The following is an 18,722-nucleotide window of genomic DNA, read 5'->3' as shown; positions in this document are numbered from 1 at the left end:
CATAAAAAACAGAACTCATGCTTCAGTAGATGCCATGACAGAAATACACACTGAAACCCTGCCGTTCAGTTTGATTTCAAATTGATTAAAAAAAAATAAGAGATGCTTCTAGCAAATATTCTTCCAAACTGTGCTGTTAGATGAGGCTATGACCATACCATCAACACACCCAAATACATATAAGGCCCTGATAACAAGTGAATGTCACAAACACCCGTCTTGACATGGACAGGGATGGGCTGATGATGACGAGGGAGTGTTGACCAAGAACGGAGCCTGCAGAGGCAGGATAACGTCTTGTGAGCCCGCTCCTCTGTTCCTGAAACACGTAAACAGCGACCACCTGTGCCCTGTGTGCCGTGTGCCTGTGACAGATCACCACTCACTTGGTCAGCCCCGAAGGGGGGGGCAGTGAGTCCCCCAGGACCCTCACAACCCACCGACTCATTTCTAGAACATTTCTGAACATTCCTGAGCACATACTGCGCCTGCTCAGTGATGACAGACCCCCGCCTATGGGGCGGGCACATCGGGCTATAAAAAGGGGAAACATAAGTTTTTGGGGCACGCCCACCACCTGAAGACTACAGCTATGAGCTGAGAACATCGCTGGATCCAAGGGTGGTGATATCTTTTCTCTTTTCTCTCTCTCTCTCTCTCTCTCTTCCTCTCTATCACTCTCTTTGTCTCTAACTTCATTTCCGGCACATTAGGGTAATATTGTCACAAGTTTTGCTAAACCATTACCTTTCGTAGTTCTGCTAAGTTTTAAGTATTGTTATGACTTTTGCCAAGCCTCTATCTTTTGTAGTTCCACTAAGTTTTAAGTAAATTTGTGATTTGTCTGAACCTCTAGAGTAATTGTCATTACTCCTGATTACTGCACAGAGAATTAAAAATTTACCTCATCCTAACCCACCCAGTGGGATGGGACAATACACTCCTTACATATGAGTGTTCTTGCCATCAGAAACATTGCACCTGAAATAAAAAGAATCATCGCAGAGTATTGCCAAATTTTGGTGAATAGTAAAAACAAAAAAGGCAACATAATTTCCAAGGTTATTTTTGTACTCATACCAACTTTGTCATAGTAACCAAATGCATGTCTGCATCACAAAATAGCTTTTTGCCATTGCCGATACTGCCCACCTTCTTTCTTTTTTCCCTAGTGCTGTCTTTGCCCGTCTGCTTCACCATCCCCTGGCAGTGGCTGTGGCCCTCTTCTTCCAAAAGGCATCCTTGGGGGACAGAGCAGTAAGGTTTTAACTGCTCCATGAAGACTTTGCTTTTAGCAAATAAAAATCTATTTGTCTTTCCTTTGCTTCTTTGAACATCTGGAGAGCTATGCTGTTTCTGGCAAGGTTAAGAGCTCATAGGTAAAAGGGGCAAAAAGTTATGCTGAGGCAGGAGAAAAGCTACAAGGATCTTACTTCAGAAGAAGAATTGGAGGAAACTAAGAAGGAGCATTTATCTTCATAGCTCGCAGACAGCAGCAAAGGCAGCTCTTCAGCTGCTCACATCAGTGAGTTTGTTCAAGTTTGAGCAGTTTCATCTGGGTTTACAACTTCAAGCCTTTATTGTGCTACTGTGTAAGTCATATTTTTCTTCAGGCCAAACCATAGACCATGCATGTCTTTTAAATATCCTATTCTTTAGAAATAAGTCCTAAGGTAACCTTCGCTCCTTCAGAGGCATCTTCAGATCAGGCAAATGCCCAAGCTGTTTGCAGAGGCTTCCAGGTAGAGGCTATGGTCAGGACACAGAGTGAAAGACATGTTAGGACAACCATTGCAGGTTGAGCAGGCCAAAGATAGGTGCTATCAGAAGAAGTAGGTCTTGGATTATGCATATTACTCACATGATCAGATAACCAGCCCTAGTACTAAATTATTTTTATTTTTATAGATGTAAAATGACAAAGCTGGGATTTTTTTCTAATCAAAGTTCCACATACAGAAGAGCTGGTAACCACAACTAATGAAACTAATTTTCACAAGATGTCAGTGAAATCTTCAGATCAAAAGATTAGTAAGATTGAAAAAAATCTATCTGATATTCATATATCTGGAAAACTTGTTAGCCATAAAGTGGCTAGTGCCAGCAAATTGTACCTGTACAAACTGTGTGCCTCAAGGATCAAACCAAGTGGAAACCACCAGCTCTAGTGCAAAGTGCGGTTATCTCACATCTGTTCTAACAGGAGGTTGCTATTACCTCATCTGAAGATAGTAACTTTGACAAAGACTAATTTTGGAAACAGGAAGCTACAGGGCCCTGATCTGACGTGGTAATTCCAGTGAGATGACTAGGCTTTCTCTGATAGTTCTGCAATCCTGAAAAAAAAAAGTGGTTTGGTACAATGTGATTAAAGAGAGAAGTGTGTGGTACTCTGAAGAGTACTGATTCTTGTTACATTTGTCAAGAGAGCAACGTCTTAGGTGATGCTTAACAACAGCTGTAAACAAACACTCTGTTAAAGAGCATCCTTTGAGGAATATTAATAATTTCCTGTGTATGTGCACATAGCATTAATGACTAGATCCATACTGCTGGATTACACAATGCATTTGCACATATTCAATCTTACCTTCTAGGCTTGGAGTCTAGAAAAAAAACTGCTAAGAGCAATGTAATGTTGACTCCATAAATGTTAATGACTGGAAAAATCACTTCTTGCTGTTCAGGCCCCCCTGCCTACAGTCCTCAATGGACTCTCCAGTACTACTACTGCAAAACTCAGATATTTTAAAGGAAAAGTTTATCCTTAATTTAAAATGCAGTATAATTTTAAGTGTGTTTAAGTTTATTACTACAGTTAAACTCATTGCCTCAGGTTAAATCTAAAAATTACTTGACTAGGCACTGTCAAGGAGGAAAAAAAGATTACCATCAATTTATGAACTGGTGACAGCGATTCACTAATTCTGTGACTTTCCAGTTTTCCAGTTGGCAAGGTCCTGTGAATGCTAGAGAAGAGGCATAGACCTCTCTGAGGAAGGTTTAGGCCTACAACCAGTGAATCCAAGTCAGCCTCACATCTCCAGTTACCTTCTAAATCACACCCTGTGCATCACTGAACTACTTATTATCCAATCAATAATCAGCACATACTTGGCAAGTGGAAAACCAGGGTTGGGGAGAGGAGTTTTTTTCATATGTGCCCGAGCAGAACTCAGCACGATTTCCACCCTGACCCGCAGCAGCAGCACTTCAGGCTGCTGTGACAGCACCTGGGGGACTGACCGGCCCTCAACCAAACGTGTAATGGCCGTTAGAAAAGGACTTGTACAAAACCAGGACCTTTAACATCCGTCTTTCCACACCAAAAAATTAGTTAAGAAAACACAGTGTCGTACTGCATATGGGTTTATATTTGTAACCATCAGCTGTGGGCCTAGTGTGGCATTGCTTGCAAATAGAACAGTCAAAGCTATTTTACCATTTTCTGTCCAACCGGAGAAAAAGCAAGCTTGTTATGGGCAAGATCATTAGGTGTCCTGGCATGTTTAGTCTTGGGTAACTTTTCCTGAGGAAAAGCATGAAAAGAGAGCGCCTGGAGGAAGAGCGGGCAGCAGTGCAAAAGCGTGCATCTCTGCTACTAAGACCTGTGGCCAGCGTTTAAGCCCTGGAGCTCATTCCGTCCAGAAAACGGGGCCACCTTTGGGGGCTCGTTGGTCCACTGCCCCCTTTTTTCGCAGGCAGGCTGCACAGGAGCGGTCAGGACTGAGCAGCATCAACCCGCACGCCCCGAAGCCCTGCTCCTCCAGCTCGACGGAGCCGGGAGGACTCGGCCCGGCCCGGCCCGGCCCGGCCCACACGGGAAACCCGGCTCCCGGCCTCAGCGTGACGCCTCCAGCCCGCCGGTGAACGGGACTCCGCCACCGCCCTTTCCCCCGGAGGCGCGGCAATGGCGGCTAACGGCCGCCCAACTGCCGCGCCCTGACGAGAGCCGCGGGGGCTTCGCCGCGGCGGGAGGGAGCAGCTCCGGCTGGATGGGTCGCATTCACCCTCCTCCTCTTCCTCCCGCGGCGGGGGGACGGCTCCCGGCCTGACAGCGCGGCGGTCTGGGCGTGTTCCGCAGGGCTCACCCAGCCCCGGGGAGGGCGGCGCGGTGCCTCCCTCCGGCCAGGCGGGAGCGGCTGTGGCGGGTGTTGGGAGCGGCTGTCAGGGAGCGGGCGGCGTGTGTGGGATTACAGCCATGCGGCGCTGGAGGCTCCTTCCCTTGGTGGTGCTCCTCGCCGTCCTAGTCCCCGATAGAGGTGAGGAGGGGCGGGCTGCGGGGAGCGGTCTTGCCGCGGACCCCTGCTGCCCAGCCAGGCTTGGGGAGGGACCGCTCCCCTGCCCTCCGTCCTCGGGACGGGGGGCCGAGCGCTACCGCTCGGCACGGAGACGGAGGGGGGGACGTCGGCGGAGTGGCTCCAGGGACGAGAGGAACCCGGGAGGGAGCCGGGCGGGTCCCCGGGCGCTGGCTGCCCGTGTTTGTCCAGGGCAGGGAAACGGCGCGCTCTCTTCCAGCCCTTTTTTGGGTTGTTTTTTGGTTTTGGTTTGGTTTGGTTTTTTTTTCCTTTTAACTAATTGGAAAACTATTCCTGAGCTTTCTCTCTGCCTCCTCCACTGGAAACCCTGTCTTGTTTTTAATCTCTGGCAAATACGTGATACTCGCCCAGTAGGGCCCTTGGGTGCGGGGGGGGTCTTGAAGTCTTGAAGGGGGTTTTGGGGCGGCAGGGAGCTCTGCTGGAGCTCGGCTTCCATTTTAGGAAAGAAAGCAGAGTTACGGCAATTCCAGGGCATCGGATAGTTACTCACCAGAAAATCTGCTGTCACACGATAACCTTTTTAAAAAAAATATTATTGTGGCAAAGCTACAGTGTAAAACATGCCAGCGTATTTTCTGAGAAGCTTCTCAGGGCTTCAGTGTGTGTCAGGGGCGATTTTCCTGAACGCTGATCAAAACTGTTGGTGTGTAATAGCACGTTGGTATTTGGTATAAGGTAACAGTTTGGGCAGGGGAGAAAAGTAGCAAAGTTCCTAATACCGAGTGTTTTTTCAGGAGAAAGACTCCTAAACTGCAATATGTAGTGCAAACTGTCATACACTTATTTCTAAGAAACTTTTTTTTTTCCATATTAATAAGCATACTTGCTTCTACGCCTAGGTATTTTCTTTCAGGTGTTTTGTAAAAGTAACACTTCAAAACTTAAATAACTATGTCCTCACTGTAAGAGAGGAGGAAAAATATCTGTTCCTAGCTTTTACTGGGAGCTATACATACTGCATATAGGATGCCAGATAAGCAGTTTGGCTTCAAGCCTTTTTGAATTCAGTTCTGCTGTGGCCTTATTGTGGTCTTAACTGCTAGGTTAGCAAAGCTGCGCTCTTGGAAAAATAATGCAATTTTACAGTAACTGCCTTTAAAATTGACAGATGAATCAGGCTGCTAACACTGAAATATCATCTTACTACTTCTGTGGAAAACTTGCTCTTCTACCTCTGCAAGCAGCCCTCATGGTCAAGGACAGCAAGATCTTTGGTGTGATGCTCTTGAGTAGAAGTATTTGGAGTCACTCAAAAATAGTCTTTCTAAACTTTCTGCCAAGAAGTTTGGAGGTGAAGAGAGCCTGTCTGGTTCCTGCTTCACCGGATGGAAGGCACACAAAAACTGCCTTCAGGGGTTTTGTTTTGAATTCTGAGGAAAGTGCTGCTACATTTTAAACAGATTGCTCTTAAAAAGCTGGTTAATTTATCTGGGTACTGGTTAATGCTCATAATATGAACCCACTAGATAGGTTATAATTAGTTTGGACACTTATTCCTTAAACAAAATGTGTAAGAATTTGAGAACTGTTGAGAATGCCAGCCTGGGGGGGTGGGGCCCTCCAAGGGAATTTCAGATTTGTGGTGGTGTAATCTTCAATTAAAATAAAGGCAAAACCTGATTTACATTCTTTAGAAAAATTTAATTTCACTGTTGGTAGTCTATCTGTAGTCTGAATTTGCGGAACTGCTATGGAAAGTTAAGGATCTTACCTTATAAGCAGTTCAGCTGTTGTGGGATGGTTTGGAGGGGACTGGTTTCACTGGGACTGCTGGCTTTCACGATCCACGAGTCTGTGCCTCGGGACTGAGGATTTCTTATGGGATCATACATTTTAGGCACGTGAAAGCTGTTAGTGTTAAAACAATATTCAACATATCACGAGGATTTGGATGTGTTATTAAGCAAGGGTGAACTTTGCTATTTGAGCTTGCTTAGAAAAAGAACTTGCAGTTTTAACCTCAAACTGGTATTCAAGTGTTGTCTCATATCCCAAGTATGAGCTCTGCAAGTCAGGCAAAGCTGGAATTTAGGTATCATTGGGGTTGGATCCAGAAGAAGGTCGAATGTGAGTTTTTACATCATCAGTTTCTATAGGCAGCCTAACAGCTTGTCCCTGCTGAGGAGCTGGGTCTTTCCATTTCTCTCCTCCTGTATTTGGTGTGGTGCCCATTGGGGCCTGTACTGAGATGGTTCAGTTTGATAAATCAGCAGGTGACTAATCTGGTGCATTGAGTTCTCTCTGCGGAGCGTTTGATGGGTGTTGGAGCCAGCGCAAGGGAGTGGCAGGGCCGAGCATCGGGGAGTGGAAATGTGATGGGGGCAGGGAGGAGAGGGCAGGAGGCTTCCTGCTTTAGCTGGCTGTGAGGTGTGAGGCCAGCTCAGCCATCTTACATCTGCAAAACCACCAGGCTAGCCCAGCATCTAGTTTTAGGCATCTGGTTTTCAAAATATAACAGCAAAAAAAGTATTAGGCAGCAGATCTTTTGTACAAATCATATGAAGAGCACAGCAGAAGGAGAATTAAACAAAAAAATCCATACATGATGAGCAGCAGCAAACTGCTGCATGCGGCCACAAGGTTCAACAGTCTTCCTTATCTACTGTAGAAAGATCAAGGCATAAAAAGCTGTCTGCTTATTGAGAATCTGGAGTTTGAAGTCAGGAATCTCTAAGTATCCTCTGCAAGAATTGAGTAGAGCTTGTTGATTGAAACATAGTTGCCACAAGAAACAGTGGTGGTAGTGAACACCGGAAGGTGAGCAAAATACACACTGGAAGCTGAGGTATCTGTGTTGTAAGATCAGTAGCCTAAGGTGAATTACAGGTGGAGATCCCTTCTTCGTAAGACCGCTGTAATTATAGGGCTGTGAGCAAAGGGAAGGAAACTCTTGTGCCCCTGACTTCTTGTTGAGGCAAGTCAGTGTTAACAAAATGACTAGTAGGATGAAAGATGGTGAAATGAGCCTTTCTGTCGTCTAGTAGATGGAGCTTCCAGCTGGGGCAAGGAGGTAGCGCTGGAACTCCTGGAGACTGATCTCTGCTTTGTGGGCTCTGGAATTGTTTGCCTTTTAAATCTGATTAAAAAAACAACAACCAACCACACAACTAACTTTCAGTTGAACAATTTTAGTAGCAGTGCTAGTGTGCATACATGGCAGCATGAACTTGAAAAATACAGCACGTGTTTCTCCATCTTTCTTTTTTCTCTAATTTGAAATGGCTAAGAGGATTTTTTTTAACGTGTTGTTATTTATATAAAATGGCCACTGCACTGCTGCATCAAAATGATATCATTGCAACAATCCTTAGGCTTTCTGTAGTTACAGTGATTTAACTTGGCAAGAGTTAAGTGTGACTCAGCCTATTGCTGTCCAGCCAAGACCAATTTCAATATTTTCCTGATGTTACTCTGGTGCATGTGATGGGGTCACCTGCACAAAAGCACTCTGCTTTAACTCTTGCTGTCTTGAACCTCTCACTGCAACCAACTTGTATTTCATCAGGTGACAGCTCTGTTACTGAAATGCACTAATAATAGTAATCATCAGTTAAGATGATCTTGCCGGGGGCAAGCCTCTTTCTTTTAGTCAAACTGCTTTTCCATGCTCTGGCATGGAAACCTACTCTTTGGAGTCTAGTAAAAGTGTTTTTGAGAGAATGTTATGAGCGAAACAGTCTCAACTTGGGGAACTTTTACTTAAAATAGCTTACTGTCAGTTAACACGAACTTCTAATCATGGATTTGGGAATTGAGGGAAAGAAAACAATCAGTCAAACCCCTAAGGTCCTCCCCCTTCCCTACTTTCAGCTTAAGCCAAACACCTCTACCCAACCCCATCTCGGCTTCCCTGGTTTCGCTGCAGGTTATGCTCAGCCCATCCCTTGCTCCTTCGGTGAGGTGACAGACACAGAAGGAAGGTCGTATTCCTCATGGTTTCTTTTTGCTGCTCCTCCTTGCTTCCTGCTGATTTTCCTGGGCTCCTCTTTGCTTCTCTGTGTCCCTGCCCCAGTGAGGGTGGGTTATGGTCCCACAGGGCTGTTGCTGCTCTGGTGTGGGTGGCCCCGGTGTGAGTGGCCCACAGCTGCCGTCCCTCAGGGCTGTCCTTGCCCTGATGTGGATGACTCATAGCTGCAGTCCCTCAGGGATGTACCCTGTTGGCATGGAACCTCTCCTGCCCAGAGCGCACCTCCAGTCTCATGTCCCCTTTGCAAGTCTCTCAGACCATCTCCTCACGTGCCTCCTGTCCTTGCTGGCTGATGATTTTTCTTACGTGTGTTCAAGCAGGAATACTCTGTGCTTCTCTGGCCCGTTGAAGGTTTGGTGTGCACCATTGGTGTCAGTGCCAAGATGACATGATTGCAAGCAGCATGGGGCAGTTCATGTTCCCTTCCCAGACAGGGCACCCTGCAGCCCTTTGCTGCTGAAACCCTGCCCAGTTCGTGCCTCATACATTCTTGAGCAACGTGTACCTAGGAACTGTTTGGACATACATTGTGTCTGCAAAGACATACCTCTTGTGTCTCCAAAGCAAATGGCATGGTTTATGAAGTAAAATAAGATTATTTATCATATGTAACAGCACATACTTAATTTCATTATCACTTTTCTAAAGGCCACCTAGTAGGTAATTCATGGTCCTCAAGCAATAAGGACTCCTTCCTTAGGGATTTCAATTGCTGCAGGAGGATAGACACGAATGTGTGTCTCAGTTCTGGTGTCCCCAGGGCTGACTGGTACTTTGTCACACAGCTGAACTTGAGGTAAATGGTTTTCTGCTGGGCTGCTATGACAGGTTCCTACTTTTATGTTAACTAGCTCCCCCCCCCAGCTTCATAGAGGTGAGATTCCCTTTCCCTGGAGTGCAGTTTCAAGTAAGCCATTGTACTGTTCTACCTTTTCAGATGCCTGGGGATTAGAGGGAATACGATACACTTGGTCTGCTCCACAGTCTTCCCCTCATTCTTGGACAGCTGTGGTTTTGAAATGACTACTGCTATCTGAGTCTAGCCAAGGCTGCATTCCATCATGCCAACAAATATGTTTGTTTGTTCCATCTAGGGTGCTGCCTATGTTTTCTTTCCCAGTAGAAAAGTTTCTACCAAGCCATTTCTAGCTTTGCCACTGTGAGGACAACAGCACGTGCTTGTGTTGCTGAAGAGGAGGGGGCCGATGTACTTGCTAGGCTTCTTCAAACTTCCCTTTCTCCCATCACACGTACTGGTTCATCATTCTTACTTTCTTTGTGTGTCGTTTTATTCCACAGATCTCACACTGCCTAGTTGCTGGCACAATGGCTTTCTGAGACAAGTCTAAGCTGCATTCTCTGCCCCAGTACATCAGCAGCAGTTTCACAGACCTACCTGGCTAAAAATAGCTTTTCTTTGTGCTCACACCCTGAAGCTATGCTGGCAAGTTGAGCTAACTGGTCAGCCTGGTTATTATGTTTCGCAAATTGCCTTTGAATTTCAGATACGCACATTAATACCATGTGTTCAAGTAGGTGTTTCTCCGAGTAGCTGTTGTATTACTTTCCATTCTGCTGCTGCCGAAAGTGGTTTTCCTTGCTGCTGCTGGTTATCACGATTCCAATCTTTGAGCCATTTCTGTACTGTATTAGTGATCAGTCAGAAGTCTGTGTATGTGTATACTCAGGGCCACCGATGCTCCTGAGCATGTTCCAAGGGGACTCTGAAGGCCATTACTTCTGCAAACTGGTGGCAGCCTCTAGTCCCTTTGCAGGTGGCAGCCTTCCCCGTGGAGGGGCTCCAAGCTGCTTGGATCCCTTTTTTCTGCTGTGATTTTACAGGATCCATCAGTAAACAAACTCCATTGGTTATTTTCAGCATATAACTCATCATATGCTGGGGCATGTTATAGCCAGAGGAGTTCAGTCGTCATATTGTTGATTTGCTGGCCACAGACTAATCAGTTCAAGTTGGGAAAGATAAAGATTACCTGTTGCTCATTACTTAGTACTGCTTTGAGAGTTTTTCCTCTAATCAATACATCATCAATGCAGTGGAAAAAAACTCTCTAGAGATACGTTGCTTTATAAAGTTTTGTGGATGATGCCATGGCAGATGGTAGGGGTGTGCTTCCACCCCTTGCAACAGCCAGTTCCAGACGCATTGCACACCATTCCAGGTGAAGGCAATTGAGGTCTTGCTTCTTCAGCCAGAGGGATTGAAAAGAAAGCATTTGCAATGCCAGTTGTAACATACCAGGTATATTTTTTGGCTTCTGGCTCATGCAAGACCTGCAAAAAGCCTGGAACTACAGCGGCTAATGCAGCAGCTACATCATTCAAAGCTCTGACATCTGTTGTTAACTGCCATTCTCCAGTATGCTTCTGGACAGGCCGAACAGGACTGTTGTAAGGTAAAAGTGTTAGAGAGCCCCCCCCTTCCCTTGTTTTTCCAGGGAATCAGTTATTAATTACTTTTTAATTCTCACCAGCAGCCCCTTAATCAGTTCAATAGCTCTTTCAGCAAATTATTTGGGTTGCTAAGCGAAGAACAACTGGGTCTGTCTGAGTGCATGCAACATCACTGGGGTCAGTAAGAGTCCTATAGGTGGTTCCCTCCTATACAAAGCACACTGCCTATACCAAAAGCCCAGTGTCTTCCTGGGCCTAGTGTCTTCCATCTGTCCATCTACAGTGGTCAAAAAAGTCAAACCCAAGGAGAGTAGGGGCAGTAGGGGGGGTGGCAAAAGGTAGGGGCTACCAATCCTGTCTATTCAAACTGAGGCCCCCTTCCACTAGAGGTAGGCATGTGTTTTCGCTGCTTACTCTGCAAAAAACTACTCATTCATCCCTGCTACACAAGGGCAATAAGGTGCCTCGAGCACCACTATCCATTAGGCCACAATGTAGATGGGGCCATGTGGTGCCCGGCCACCTTACCCAGACAGCCCAATAAATGTGGCTATCTGCACCTGCTGCCAGGCCAGCAGCAGGTCCCCCCCCAGTGCAGTGAATTCAGATGAGTTGTCGGAACAGTAGGCAGTCTGGAGGCTAGGGCAGGAGAAGGCAGTGGTTGAACTGAGCTCTGACTCTGTCCTGTGCTCACAACTCATCAGCTGGCAATGCTGCATCTCTGAAGGGCCTTCCGTTTGAGTTGGTCATACCCTCTTGTTTTCTGTTCAGGAGCACATAGGACAGGGGAATACAGAATTCCCATTCTTTCAAGGTTTTCCCCAAGATTTGCTATGCTGCCAGAATGTCGGTATTATCCCTGGCCTTGCTTTTAATCCTATGGCATGCTCCCTCCAGCATGGTACACAGTAGGTCATTCTTTGGTCAACGTGGGCCCCATCATGTTATCAGCCCCTACTACCCAGACCCTGCAAGTTATTCCCAATATAGAGAAGCAGTGCTCTGGCTTGTGTGTCTTGCCCTTTGCCTGTCAGTCTGTATCTTATCAACTGCTGCAGGAGGTCTCTGTGCCACCTTGCAAAAGCACATAGTTGCAGCAACAGTGCTGAGTTAGCTTTTCTGCCTGGGACCAATACTGCAAAAACTAGTGTTTGGAAGGTTGCTTGGTATCATAAAAACTAGTTTTAGTTTGCTTTTCCATTAAAAAAAATACTAAAAAATCTTGCTTTCTCTATATGTTTGCAAATTCTAGTCTGGGAAAAATTTCCCTGCTTGTTGCAGGAAAGCACATTTTTCACCTGTTGAAAATAAAAATTACTGCAGTGATACTCATCACAAACTCTTTTTAAACTGATTTAGTCTCTGTGTTTGATGTCATTGGGGAGCCCAGAAGAATAAGATCCAGAAGATTTTCTACAGAGAATTCCAAAAGGTCATAAAGAAAATTCCTGTGATAGTCCAAGAACTTAGTTCTTTGTGGTGTAGGGCCTGTTTACAATAGTTTTTCTAAATACAGAACAGTTTTTCTAAATATAGAACAGTTCCTTTAAAATACAGAATTAACATGTCAAATGCAGGAATCATTCTAAAATGTTTTGGGGAAAATATAATTTTAAAAGAAAACATTTACATTTTAAGTCAAGCGTCATCATACAACATCATTGGCTGTATAACAAATACAGTTGGTTTCCTTGATACAGATTTCAGTCACCTGTGAAGAGTCCACATACTATAAACATATAAGAAATGGCATCCTTAACTGTACTCGTAAAAGGAAAACCTCTTGACTTGGATAAATGCTAATTAACTGCAGATGTTAATTCTGTTCTACTTTCCTCATAGCTTGATTCCTGTAAAACTCCCTCTGGATCTCTTGTTTCTTCGAAATTTTTCACAAGAAATGGTATTCATTTCTTGATGTGTGTAAAGTATCCACAAAGCTCATTTCGCTTTGAGTCAAAGAGTTTTAATCTAGGTAAAATCAAACTTTGTTTTTAGGATAGCAGTTGTTCTTTCATGTTGACTTGGCATACATCTTTCCATGAAGTAGAAATTCTTTTTTATTAAACACTCATTGATTTCATTGGTAAAACTTTCATTGGTTAAAATCTACTCAGATTTTAATTATAAAACTATCTTTGTATGCTTTTTTTGCTTAACCACAGAAAATATTTCTTACATCTTTTCTGTTTGTGAAGAAGTCCACTATTTTGAAAAAATAAAAAAATAAAGTGAAAAATTTGTTAAACTGATATTTCCAGGGCAGCAAATTCTGCAAGTCTGGTTATACTTAGCAATACTATTTTTTTTATTACTGCCACAAAAATACTACACTCTAAACCTTTTTCTCTCTGGAAAAAAAAGGAGTTACAGTGTTTAGACTTACATTTTACCACTTGTTTCTTCCCTGTGATTTGGAGGGTAATACTGAATCTGTGTGAAGAGGGAAGAAGCTAGTGGCGATAGTAGTAGTAACATGATGCAGTGAATTAAAAATAAGTGAGGCAAATGTGTTGGATAGGATACAGTTTTTAGTAGAGCTGATGCTATTGTTGGACAAAACAGACAGCTCTGGAGGCACACAAGTCCTTGTTAAATTTAGAAACAAGACGTTTCAGGATAAGGTTTGGGGGAAGGGTTTAGGGAAGCCTATGTGGAAAGCTTTTGGATGAGGCTATCCTCTTCTACATTTTTATCTCTATCTTTCAATCTTCTGTTTCCTCCTTCACCTCCAGCTATCCATGCCTGTCTGTGTTCTCCCTCTTTGATGCCAGAAATCTCTGCCTGCCTCTGTGTTTCTCAGTACATCCTGGATGGGGAGGGGATCTTGCAATTGAATCCCAAATTTAATACTTCACCCACTATTCCCTGCCCTCTCTCTCCCCAAACATTGCAGATGCTTAATACAGACATCACTTCTTCAGATCAGAGCTGTCCCTGCTTGTCTTAGCCAGCAAGTTTGCCGTCTGACTTACGACATCCCTCCTCCCTCCCCTTTTCACAAAAACTTCCATCTTTCCTTTTTGGTATTTTGGCTTTCTGTAAAGGCCAGCTCTTTACTGTACTAAGCAGAGATGTGGACCTTTTTCCCCCAAGCAAGAGCTGTGATTCTGAAGCTTGTGGCTGTAGCAAGCTGACAACTTCTCTGCATCCAGACCCCTCTGACTCCTTTCTCTTCCCTGCCCACTGCTTCCTCTACTCATTTCCCTTGGGTGTTGCCATTGCATCTTTGTCACTGTCTCCACTGCCAGTCCTATACTCAGGCATGGCTCCCTTCGACTTGCAATTCTTACCTGTCCTGAGGACAATTTTTTACATCTACTCCTATTGCTTTCCTGTGGTGTTCTACAAAATGAGTAAATTTATAGTGCAGACTAAAGTCTGGCATGTGTAATGGCTATCTGCAAGTGATAACACTGGATTATAAAATCCAGTTTACGTTAGAAGGTGATAGAGGAACAGAGTGGAGATGATGAAACTATTTCTTAGGGTTGATGTGGAGAATTCTTGATAAAAGATTTGTCTAATTATAGCAGAATAGAAGTACTTTCACAAGATGCACTTGAACTAGAAATGCTTAAGGTTTCACTGTGAACGCCTTCCAGGTGTTTTGCTGAGCACGTGAACATGTTAGAACGACTAAGAACATAGCCTTGGCACAAAAGGGAAGGTTTATCTTGTTCTTCAAGTAACAATAATGAAGGATGGGAATTAAAAAAAAAAATTTTTTTTTTTACAAGAAACAAAAAATAAACCCTCATCTGACAAAACCTATGCCACATTTCTGATTTGCCTTATATCTGTGGCTGCCACTTAGTTGGATTCTAACCAACCTATTTATTTTTTTATCTGTCTGGTTTGGGCAACTAAAACTAGTCACATCAACCTGGGTGCATGCAGTATCTCTCTGTGTGTGGCTGTCCTTCAGAAATATATATATATTTTTTTTAGGTAGTAATTTTACATACATGATACAAAGTTGGTTGAAGTAGAAAAAATGAGCCTTGTCCTCCAGTGTGCCCCACCGCCCAGAGAAGCAGGCTGCTGTCCCATCACACATCCTGTGGCTAAAGCTAGTCTGCACGTTTCCGAACCAATGCCGGTGTGGTGCAGTGGAGCACAAGCTGCGAAATCCTGGCTCACTGAATTGTCACTTAATGCAATTCTGTCTCAATTAATCCCTTAATAGTAAATACCTGCAGGAAGAAAAGTGCCACTGGTGCTAATGAAACACATCAACATTTGATGTTTGAGCAGAACAATGGGTTTTGTTATAAAATGAGTTGACTAGTGCCAGAACTGATTAAATCTCAGAGCAATGGATTAAAATATGAGTTGAATCATTGCAAGCCACTGTATGAGTCTGGTTTCCTCTATACCCGCCTTCTCCACAGGAAGCCCTCGTTGTAAACCCCAAAGTGTTCCTCTTCTTTCTTTTAGCAAAAGCTGTAGCAGCTGTTTTTAAGTATGCAGACTGAAAAGACTGCATAACCTTTTTAGCTGTTGCTGAACAAGCCATGATTAAAAAGAGTCTAGAAAAACAAAGTCAATTTTACTGTTCAATTAATGTTTCTGACTAAATTACAGATTTTTTTTGAATTTTGTTATCAGTATACAGGTTGTTTTGAACTGGTAAGACTTCTAGTGAGGAAGGTAAAAGAAAGGCGGTGAAATGAAATTTTCAGCTTACAAATACCAGCAGACATAAAACAGTCCTGCTTACTACAAGCCATCATTTTGATGTACTGCTGTAAAAATAAGAGTATTCTTGACTTAATTCTGTGCACATTGCAAGTGTGTATTTCAACTAAATTTTATTTTAAAGAAGTAATTTCTAAATGGAAGGTGAAGTTCCATTTACTTGTTCATAATTTAAATTCTTTTTCCTTGATCAGAGTGAGGATTATTTACCACTCTAAATGTTGGAATTTTTGGAGCTTTTACTTCACTGACTGCCAGATTACAAATCTTGGTTTCTTAATACTTCCTTCTTCCTTGTGCTAAAGTTTTACCATCTTTCATGTAGTGCGGACCTCCCTAACCTTCCTGCACCTTCACCTCGCTGCTACACTTCCCTTTTCCTCCGAGCCCCCTCTGAGACTGCTCTTCCTTCCGTCCCTCCCTGCCCAATTCAAGAGGCTACCAGAGGTGCAGAGTATGAGCCAGTAAGGATGCAGACAAAACAAAATGCTGGCGATTCCTGACCATTTGGTGGGGAGGGAAGCCTCCAGTCTGTCATCTTACGCACTTTATCACTGTGTAAAGTGTTTTAGTGATTATTGGGATGAGCAGAAAAAGCACGCAACTCTTGAAGTCATGGCTCAAGAGATCACACAATGGCCCTGAAAACACTTTTCCCTTTCTCTGCACAAGGCCAGGCAGGGTACTGAACTGTACAGATGCATATAGAGGGTTTCAGTGCAAAGACAGTTTAGAATATTATCTGAATAGGAGTATAGATAAGTTTCTGGCGATAAAATAGCATTAGGTTACTTGATGCCAGTTGTAGTTATTTTCAAGAGAACCAATGAATTTATTAAATTATGCGATACCAAAGAGTTTGCAACCTGCTTGGATAAAACAGGTTTCTTAAATTTGAGACTAACCTTTTGATTAACTGCCATTGTAGTCTTTCCAGTGTATTTAACTGTTAATTTTTGGTGCTGGCTGTGATTTGGATTGTTATCCCAGTGAAGCTTAACATTCATGAATCTGTTTGTGTGTCCGTCTTAGTGCCATCATTGTGTATATTGCTCCACAGTTTTCAAAGTATAGTTTTGACTGCTTGTGACATGCCCACTGTTTTGAAGTACATGCTACAGAGCAAGAGGTTTCACAGATGTCGGTCAACTGCAGAAAAGTTCTTGCCAAGAACTGCTGACTATTGCTATTGCTAGATGTCTGCTAGCGAGAGGCTAGGACCAAAATATAGAATTACAAGGGTGAATAACCAAATTGGGGCACCCTGGATGTGGTTTTACACAGGTTTTTTACACCCTTGAAATGTTCAGGTACAACATAATTTGACTAATCACTAACAAACACCCACATTACTGATTAATCATAGTAAAACTTTGCAAAGCAACTGTATTTCTGCAGTATTCTTGCTGCTTGTCTATTGATCCACACATGCCTGGAGTCAGTCTTGCTATATTTACTTACCTATGATGCCGGCCAATGCTGGGAGGGTTTCAAAGAGGTGTTAGAGGGGCTACGATGCTGGCATTATCTGGGTTGTCCAGGGGTATCCTTTATCCTTCATGGACAGCTCTAAGCTTCCAAGAAATAAAGTCCTTCTTATTTACAGGGCTGAGCTATCCTTGGGTTTCTTTTACTTAAGCATGAACAATACCAAAGTCTCCAGTAAAATTCCACTACCTCACTACCTTGCAATGTGTAATGTGAACTAATATATATTAACAAAGTTAATACACTTTCATACTATAAAGACTGATTGATATAATAATAGTTAGGGAAGGGAACTTTCATAACGAGTAAATGTGAGCCTTGTGGTAAGAATGCACCTGATCATGGCAATTTAGGCTATGTGAGTAGTAGCTGCAAGGCTTGTCAGCTTTGTGAAAGCTTAAAGTCCTGTCTATCAAGCAGCTTAAACTTTGAAGCTGTAGACTGTGAACAATATGTAGTTAAAGGATTTTGGTTTCTTAGGCTTATAAAAATTTACTGACATTTCTTATGCCAAGACAGCATTTCCAAAGTGGCTGAATGTGAAGTAGGTGCACACTGCCTGCTGGATCTTGGTGAGATCTGAGGGGCAGGGGGTGCTCCTTGCTAACCCCAGGGGCAGAAGGAAAGGGCTTGGCTTCTACAGGTGCTGTGTTGAAGCAAGAGAAGGCAGTGGCAGCTGTGGCCCCAGCTGTGAGTGACACTGTGCAGCTGGGAACCAGCTTGCTGACATCAAGTAACTTCAAGCTTAACGCACAGAGTGATGCCTCCGTGGTTTAGGGCTACTACTACAAGGAAGAGTACCAAAACTCAAGAGCAGTTACCCAGAAGGCTGAAAATTTCAGTGTGCCTAGCACTTGCAGGTACAAGTACTGACATGCAGGCTTTAAATAATGTATGGTACGCGATATTTAATCCAACACCTGCAGCCTACATCAAGGCTTGAATGCAGACAAGACTCTGCTTCAGTCTGCCAGCTGTATTTTGCCTTAGTCCCTGAATTTACACAAGAGGAAGCTTAGCATTTGCTCTTTAGAAAATACTTTATTAAAACACTGACTAATTTTAGTAATGCATTTATGCTTGGTAAGGTCAAGTACTTAGGTGACATAGCAATGAGCATAGTGTATATGGCATTTGCAGTCTTGAAGTCTGGTTAGTCCCTCCTGAAGTTACAGGTGAGAAGAAATGAGCAAAAACCAAATATCTCCAATCTGGTTTTTTTGTTGTTGCCATCTGGATTCAGCACCTTTATTAAAGCACACCATTTTTTCAAAATTTTCCCATCCTTTTTGATTCAGGAAAAAACCCCACCCTTTTGCAAAAGCCTTTTCCTGTCTTTCCGCTTCCTAAGTGCCCCTAAACTTGTCATTTCATGATGCAAAGTGCCATGCTTCTGTCACCCAAATGTTCTTCTAACAGCCTTTGTGAATGTAGCTTAGGTTTCCACTTAGAAACTTCATGAGACACAGCAATGTATTTCAGTTTGCATCTGTAAAAAGAATTGCAAAGGGACAGACTCATTTATCTTATCTGCGGTTATGTGCATTTTGTAGCACAAAGAATTTAGGCCAGTCACTAGAACTGGCCCAAGTCACAGAACCACAGGGTGCTGAGGCTGGAGGACACCTCTGGAGACCTTCCAGTCCCACCACCTGCTCCAGCAGGGTCAGCCACTGCAGGTTCCCCAGGACCACAGGCAGCCAGGTTTTCAATATTTTGAATATGTGGGGGAGATACTCTCTGCAAGAAACAACTTTCCCTGAAGCACAGAAAATACTTTAACTCTTTCCAAGGTGCTGTTAGTGACAAGTGCTTTGGAAGCTCTTTTATGCTTA

At 43.6% G+C, this 18,722-nt stretch overlaps 1 protein-coding gene across 1 annotated transcript in view; it reads left to right on the top strand.

Annotated features, from left to right (window-relative positions):
- Positions 1-3,957: 3,957 nt before the first annotated feature.
- CD99 (CD99 molecule (Xg blood group)) overlaps positions 3,958-18,722 on the top strand; it is a 35,031-nt gene continuing 20,266 nt past the window's right edge. The window contains exon 1 of the mRNA XM_054843429.1: positions 3,958-4,262. Coding sequence (XP_054699404.1) covers positions 4,202-4,262 — 61 coding nt within the window. The 5' untranslated portion in view covers positions 3,958-4,201. The remainder of the gene's footprint in view (positions 4,263-18,722) is intronic.

Source organism: Grus americana, chromosome 1, assembly GCF_028858705.1.
Source record: "Grus americana isolate bGruAme1 chromosome 1, bGruAme1.mat, whole genome shotgun sequence".
Taxonomy (NCBI): Eukaryota; Metazoa; Chordata; class Aves; order Gruiformes; family Gruidae; genus Grus; species Grus americana.
Note: the sequence above shows the minus strand (reverse complement) of the source record. Positions and strands in the feature narration are given on the sequence as shown.